The sequence below is a fragment of the Gastrolobium bilobum genome, unplaced genomic scaffold (assembly GCF_033153095.1).
Source record: "Gastrolobium bilobum isolate Gb01-03AN ecotype WA unplaced genomic scaffold, APGP_CSIRO_Gbil_v1 utg15090, whole genome shotgun sequence".
In the NCBI taxonomy this organism is placed as follows: domain Eukaryota; kingdom Viridiplantae; phylum Streptophyta; class Magnoliopsida; order Fabales; family Fabaceae; genus Gastrolobium; species Gastrolobium bilobum.
In genome coordinates this window covers 51,852-59,116 of record NW_026898506.1, presented here as the reverse complement: position 1 = coordinate 59,116, position 7,265 = coordinate 51,852, and the positions used below count along the sequence as shown (strand labels likewise).

Here is a 7,265-nt window from a genome sequence, read left to right as displayed (position 1 = left end):
ACTTAAGAGCATGTTTGTAAGGGTGTGTAATTGATAGTATTACATGAACTAATGTAATCTACAAAACTGTATATTGAAGTTTTCATGAAAAATCCTTGGTTTGATCCCTGAAAAATAGATGAAAAAGGCTTTAACATATTTTGAACTCAAAGACGCTCATCTTTAGTCAAATTACATGGGTTTATAACGATGAAGTTTGATTACTTGAATTAATGCTATCGTATAACGTGCTTGTCTATACATATATATAGAGAAAACTATTCATCAAACTGCTTCAGATATATTTCTTTCCGGTTATTTAAAACTACATCGTTTTGTTTATTTTTTTTCTTATATTAATTGATTCACATTTAAATAGTTATGATTCTATTTTTCTCTCTCTTCCTTTATCACCATTGATCCATATTTATACGGTTATGATTTACTGGCCGGAGATAAAGTTATCTCAAGCATCTTGAGAAATGATAAGCCTATATATATATATGGGAAATGATCCATTTACAAAATTTTTTTACAATTTTTTACAAATTACACAATCTTCTCCCGGGAGAACATAGTGTAACTAGTGTTCTCCCGAGAGAATATAGTGTAGTTTGTAAGAGTTTGTAAACAAAAAAGTTTGTAAATATAACCTGCCCCCTATATATATATTAAAATATTTCTCAAGTCATTTGAGATAATTTTATCTCCGGCTACCCTAAAACTATGTCGTTTTATTTATTTATTTTTTTAAATTAATTGATTCACATTTGAATGATTATGATTCCTTTTTTTTTCTCTCTTCATTTATTACCATTGATCCATCTTGTACGGTTATGATTTGGTGGACTGAGATAAAGTTATCTCAAACGACTTGAGAAACGATAAACCGTACACACATATATATATATATATGTGTGGGTGTGTAACGATAAGCCATATATATATATATATGTGTGTGTGGATATAATTATTTGACTCCGGTGTCAAACTTAGATATTTGACATCAAATTTTAACTGTTGATTTTCGTCAATTTATGGTTATAATTTATTGAGAATTACTAACAAATTAATAAATTTGATCTAATAAATCATAACTATCAAATTGATGGTTTAGATTTGATATAATTTTTTTAATTTGATATCGATAGCAAAAGAGCTTGCCTATAGAGAGTGAGAAAAAAGATAAATATATATTAGAACAACAACAAAAAATCGTCTTGTTCCATAATTTCTTAAAACAAAATCCTTGAATTGCATTGGACAGAGATATGTCGGACAAGGAATTTAATTCTATTTTTGGTTAGAAAAGGGGTAAAAGAAATTTAACTTCCAGATATACAGATTCTTCGAAAGTATAGAAGGGCTTCCCATTTATTCAACAATTGTTAAGTTGCCTGATTGAATAGTCAACCGGATTTATTTATTTAATATTAGGGTTTGATGAGTGTAAGTCACTGTATATAAGTATTTGTACGGTCACTAAATTATAACCGTACAAAAGTGAATCAATGGTGATAAAAAAAGAGAGAGAAAAAAAATCATAATCATTCAAAGATAAATCAATAAATATAAAGAAATAAATAAACAAAACGACGTAGTTTAATACTGACTTGACCATTCAGTGATATAAAAAATTAAAAAATATTTCATAGTAAAGAGTTTAATTCTTATAACTGTTTGTTTATATACAAGTATGATGACAATATAATACTATAAATATATGCACACGCACCCCGTACAGTTTCGTTCGAACTTCGAAGTTATGAACTGTGCAATAAATAATGGTTCATGAACATAAAAGCAAAGCAAATTAAGGGCATACTACAGACTACAGAGTATAGAGGATTAAAGCAAAGAAAACTATCTTTAGCAAATAAGAAAAAAAAAAAAAAAAACTCAACAATGCACACTAGGCTTATCTCCTAAGCTACGCTTGCCTTTTTATGATATTTAAGTATTTCTTTTTTTCTCACAATGAGAGAAAGTCTTATCAACCACCCCCAACACGGAGCCATAGCCAGTTTCAACTGCGTCATCTCTCTCTCTCTCTCTCTCTCTCTCGTCCTCACCTCCGTACAACAATCATGTGAATCACACATCGCTGGTTTCTACTTTCTCCATGCCCAAAAATCTGCCGGTGCAATCATCTATCTCAATTCACTTTCACCACCATAATTAACTTTTGCTACCTCTTCCTTCAACTTCGAGCCTTTTTATGTTTTTTTTGGGTAAACACTTCGACCCTTTAATTCCATATCAACATAAACCAAATCAGACTTGTGTGGTCCTTCACATTCATTTCCAATCTCTTACTTTTTTAGGGTTTTAAGTTGTTAACCGTGTCGGGAATTCATAACAAAGTAGGGTTTTTCAAACCTTCCCATCTTCCTCATATTTTATATATACTACTACTTGCTGGTTGAAGCAAGTGTGAGAGTTTTTAGCTTTTTAATTTGAATTAATGGAGGAATATACTAATAATAATCACCTCAGCGAAAACACAGGTCCAAGTCCAAGTCCAAGGCCAAATTTCTTGTACTCTAGTGTTGTTGGTGGTGGTGGTTCCGGCGTAGGAAACCATCATCATAATCATCATCACCAGCATCATCATCAGGTTCCCATCAACACCTTTCATCTTCAATCAAGTGGTTCAGATCACTGCTTCCAATCCGATCAGGTTCCACACCCTGCTGTGAAAACCGAAGCCAGCACCTCGCAGCTTCACACTCCGATTTTCCACTATCCTTTAATGAGAGGAAACCTTCACACCACGATGCATCATCAGCAACAAGGAAGCCAAAGCTCTAGCGAAGTTGAAGCCATAAAAGCTAAAATCATTGCTCATCCTCAATACTCCAATCTCTTAGAAGCTTACATGGATTGCCATAAGGTCAGCAATTTATTACTGATTTAATTTTTCAGCATAACAATTTGAGAATAATGTTCCAAATCACCAAACATGTGGTTCAACTCGTGAGGAATTGTTTCAATTTAACGAGTGATCTTCGAGTCTTGAGTATGTTACTGTCTTAAAAATTTAATAGGAAAAACTTTGTTCCCTCGTGATCTTGTCTGGATCAACTGAATTAGTCGATTAATCAATAAATTAGTGACAAAACTAAAAAAATAATAATTTAAGAATGCCCCATTTTGCCATTTTATTTATATATATATACATATATAGCTCACACATTCCTCTCTCTCTCACACACTATTTGTAGGTAGGAGCTCCGCCGGAAGTGGTGGCGCGTCTGGTTGCGGCGAAGCAAGAATTTGAGGCACGGGGGCAGCGATCTTCAGTTAGCTCCAGGGAAACTTCCAAAGACCCAGAACTTGACCAATTCATGGTGGGGGATTTTGTTTTGTTTTCTTTTTTTATTATTTTTTTATTTTTGGTTTTTGATTTGATAATTGTCAATATTATATTATAGAATATAGATTCTTTGAGCTGAGACAGTGTTGGAACTTGAAATGGTTGGTGTTAATTAACAGGAAGCTTATTATGACATGCTTGTGAAGTATCGAGAGGAATTAACAAGGCCTATACAAGAGGCTATGGATTTCATGCGGAGGATAGAAACTCAACTAAACATGCTTTGCAATGGACCCGTTCGGGTTTTCTCAGGTAACCTCAAACTTTTTGTTACAGAAAATGTTATTTATTCTAATTAATTTCACTGAAAACGAACCAATTAATTCTGGATTATGCAATAATCAGCTATTTGGGTAATGTGTGGCGGGACACAAAATTTTGGACTTGGTTCTGCATTTCTTGAAATTCGTAAAGTCGAGTATTTCTATACCCTGAGCCAGGAAACTTTGACTAAAAAATTCACCGATTTTCAAATCATGGGAGGAATGGTACGGACCCAGATAGTGTAGATGAAGGGTCCCAGATAGTGTAGAATGTGCATCATATTTCATCAAGCACAGAACCCTAATCACTAGTCTATATATAAATATTTTTTTTATTAAAGAAGAATATTGTAATATCAATTTTTTCTTCCTTTTCTTTTAGATGAATTGACAAGTTTTATTATTATTTTTATATATATTCTATTAGAATTACTGTCCATTTTTCACGATTCTACATGAACCTTTATTTAATTTTTTGCTAAAACCCAAATTCACACGTTCGGTTCTCTATTCTCAACTTCTTTTTTCCAAGCTTCTGAGTTCTGACAAAATTATTCTTCTAGGGTTTCCTAGTTAATCCATTTTATATTTTGCAAACTGAAGCAAAGCCTATTATGAGTATTATGCTTTTCGTTGATTCATTGGCTTTTGTGGCATGACATTCTCACGAATAAATCTTTAATGCTACTATTACTATTGCAGCAAAGATTGAGCAGATTTCATTATGATTCTAGTTGTTGGTTCTCGTCCGTTTTACAACAAATCCCGTTTTAATCACATCTTTTTTTTTCTCTCTCCCTCCTTTTGTGTCTTTGAGTCGAAATAATAACTAAGAAACACCTTGGATGCCGTTCCAATCCCCCACAACCCAAGGATACTGTACGACAGTTAAGTTATTCAAATGTTTACTAAATGTATAATATGACAAGTCTCATTTTCTGTGTTTGTTTCTATTTACGAAGTTCCCTACTTGATATTTAATTAGTTACATGTAAATGCTTACGAATTTGCTCTATTAGTTTTTAATAACTTCATACATTAGTTACCACATATGGTCATATCTACCTGTGATTACTTTGTCAGATGGTAGTCTAGTTGGCGTTGAAACATATGGGAAAAAATTGGAATTTCTACACTAAGTGATAAATTAAAATTTCATGTGTTAATATTTAGTTGTTGTATTATATGAGCTTAAAATTTTATCATCATGTTATTCCAATGTGAATGACATGTTCTCTAAAGCAATAAATTTAATTCAAAAATTTAAATTATTAGGTGAAGGACTATTAATAATTTTTTATTATATTTTCCTAACATGTACTTTTACATAAAGCCTATTGGGTTTAAATGGTGAACATTGAATAAACCCATCTACGTTATATATATTCAATTCTTATTAATGTAAAACAACTAGTTTAATTCAAAAATTTAAACCGTTAGGTGAAAGAAATATTTAGTTTTATAATTATATTTATCTAGCAGGTTACTTGTTAATTTCCTGGTGATGACCTTGTACCAAATATGCTCAATGTGGCGAGAGTTTTTGCAGTCTTATGTAGCTTCTGTTTAACTTACAATTATGAGTGCCTATATTAAAATAGCAACTTAAGAATTTGTTCGTTGTCTTATATTGCTTAATTACATGATTGTTGATAAACATATGCACCTGCGTATAATATTCAATGAACTGGTCTTATGATTGCATGCAATTTACATGGATACTTGATCTCCTGAAAATTTTCCATGCTTGATGAGTATTTTAGTAAGGAAGTATATCTTGCAAAGTTTTAGCAGGGAAAAACTATCAGATAACTTTAAAGTACTGAATCAATGAGAAATTGTGACGTAATCATTTATTAAATTCCATAACTACTGTTTATTTGTTTTTCATATTGAAGGCTATATGAATATGGTAGTTTCTCTATATATAAATCTCAGTTCACTTGTTTCCAATCAAACCTGTGCACGGTATATGTTATGCTAGAATACCAATATTTGTGGAGTGTCGCTTGGATTAAAATATAACTTCAGACTTGCGGAAAATATTGAAATGAATTAAACTTATATCGGAAGGAAAAAGCAATGAATTAATTTAAATTTACTTCTACATTGCGTACACAAAAAATTAATAAAGACAAACAAAATAGAACAGAAATAGTTATCTCTTTCTTCCTCCGCTAAAGAATCTTTCCTTTGAAATATACCCTTGTATTTTTAGCCCTCTTTTAAATGGTTGAGTTCCTTATTCAATTTTCAAAATCGTTTTAGCACTATATTGTATGATCATTATTCTGAAGCAGCTAATAATGAATTATTGATTCCATACCGACAATGCGAAATACGTACCTTACATCTGTGCTTCGTCTCTTGGACGATTGGAAAGGCCTTAATTGAGTATTAACATTTGGGTTAAACAACCAATGGAATTACGTGAACGAATCTTCTCATGTGTTATTTAATATGATCATGTTAAGCCTAACAATTTATGGACAAATCTCAAACATTTTTTTTTTTGTTCATTTTCATGACCGTTGTTTTTGTCTATAAGTAGTTAAGATTCTCTCACATGACATGTATGATTATGTTAAATAATATATGAGAGGATTCATTTCCATGAAATTAGATATTGCTTCATTATGCAATAAAAGCTAAATGTGTTCTACCGTACGTCCTTTCTAATTTTACTTCTCTGTATCACCATTCGAATACTGTACATTGGTCATATGAAATCATATTTTTCATTATTCATCTACACTTAGTGTTTGCTCTTGCGAAATGTGCATTCCCCAGTTTATCATGAGCTTACTTAATTATTGTTGAGCAATTAGATGATAAATGTGAAGGCGTTGGTTCATCGGAAGAGGATCAAGACAATAGTGGTGGAGAAACAGAATTGCCCGAGATTGATCCCCGAGCAGAAGACCGTGAACTTAAAAACCACTTGTTGAGGAAGTATAGTGGTTACTTAAGTAGCCTTAAGCAAGAACTTTCCAAGAAAAAAAAGAAAGGAAAATTGCCTAAAGATGCTAGGCAAAAACTACTTAATTGGTGGGAATTACATTACAAATGGCCATATCCTTCGGTATGTTATAATGTGTCTCCCTCAATATATACCCTTTTCATCTCATCAATTTATCTATGATTTTTTTATTTATTTCTAAAATTAAATTATTCTTGGATAATGACTAGGAATCAGAGAAGGTGGCATTGGCTGAAGCAACCGGTTTGGACCAGAAGCAAATAAATAACTGGTTCATAAATCAAAGGAAGAGACACTGGAAACCATCTGAAGACATGCAATTTATGGTGATGGATGGCCTTCATCCGCAAAACGCAACTCTCTATATGGATGGTCACTACATGGCTGATGGTCACTATCGTCTAGGGCCATGATCACCTTATATAATATGTTATATAATTCAAGTTCAAGGTATGAGCTTCTCATTAACAATGAGACTATTCAAACAGAATCATAATCAGTGCTCTAGCTACTAGTTTCAATATAAAAAAAAATATCATGAAATTTACTTTCGTAAGATTGTGCAGCGTGAGTACTTGAGTAGTATGCTATAGTGATCTTGTTTTATTAATCAGTGACCTTTGCTTATATTTTCAGTATCAGTAGTACCCGGTAGTGGTAATTCATT

At 32.1% G+C, this 7,265-nt stretch overlaps 1 protein-coding gene across 1 annotated transcript; it reads left to right on the top strand.

The window, feature by feature from the left end:
- Nucleotides 1-2,443: 2,443 nt before the first annotated feature.
- Nucleotides 2,444-7,061, top strand: LOC133316933 (homeobox protein knotted-1-like 2). Its single transcript, XM_061518730.1, has 5 exons — nucleotides 2,444-2,872; nucleotides 3,204-3,329; nucleotides 3,475-3,607; nucleotides 6,447-6,700; nucleotides 6,808-7,061. The coding sequence occupies exons 1-5, from the start codon at nucleotides 2,444-2,446 to the stop codon at nucleotides 7,009-7,011; spliced, it is 1,146 nt and encodes a 381-aa protein (XP_061374714.1). The 3' UTR covers nucleotides 7,012-7,061.
- The last annotated feature ends 204 nt before the right edge of the window (nucleotides 7,062-7,265 follow it).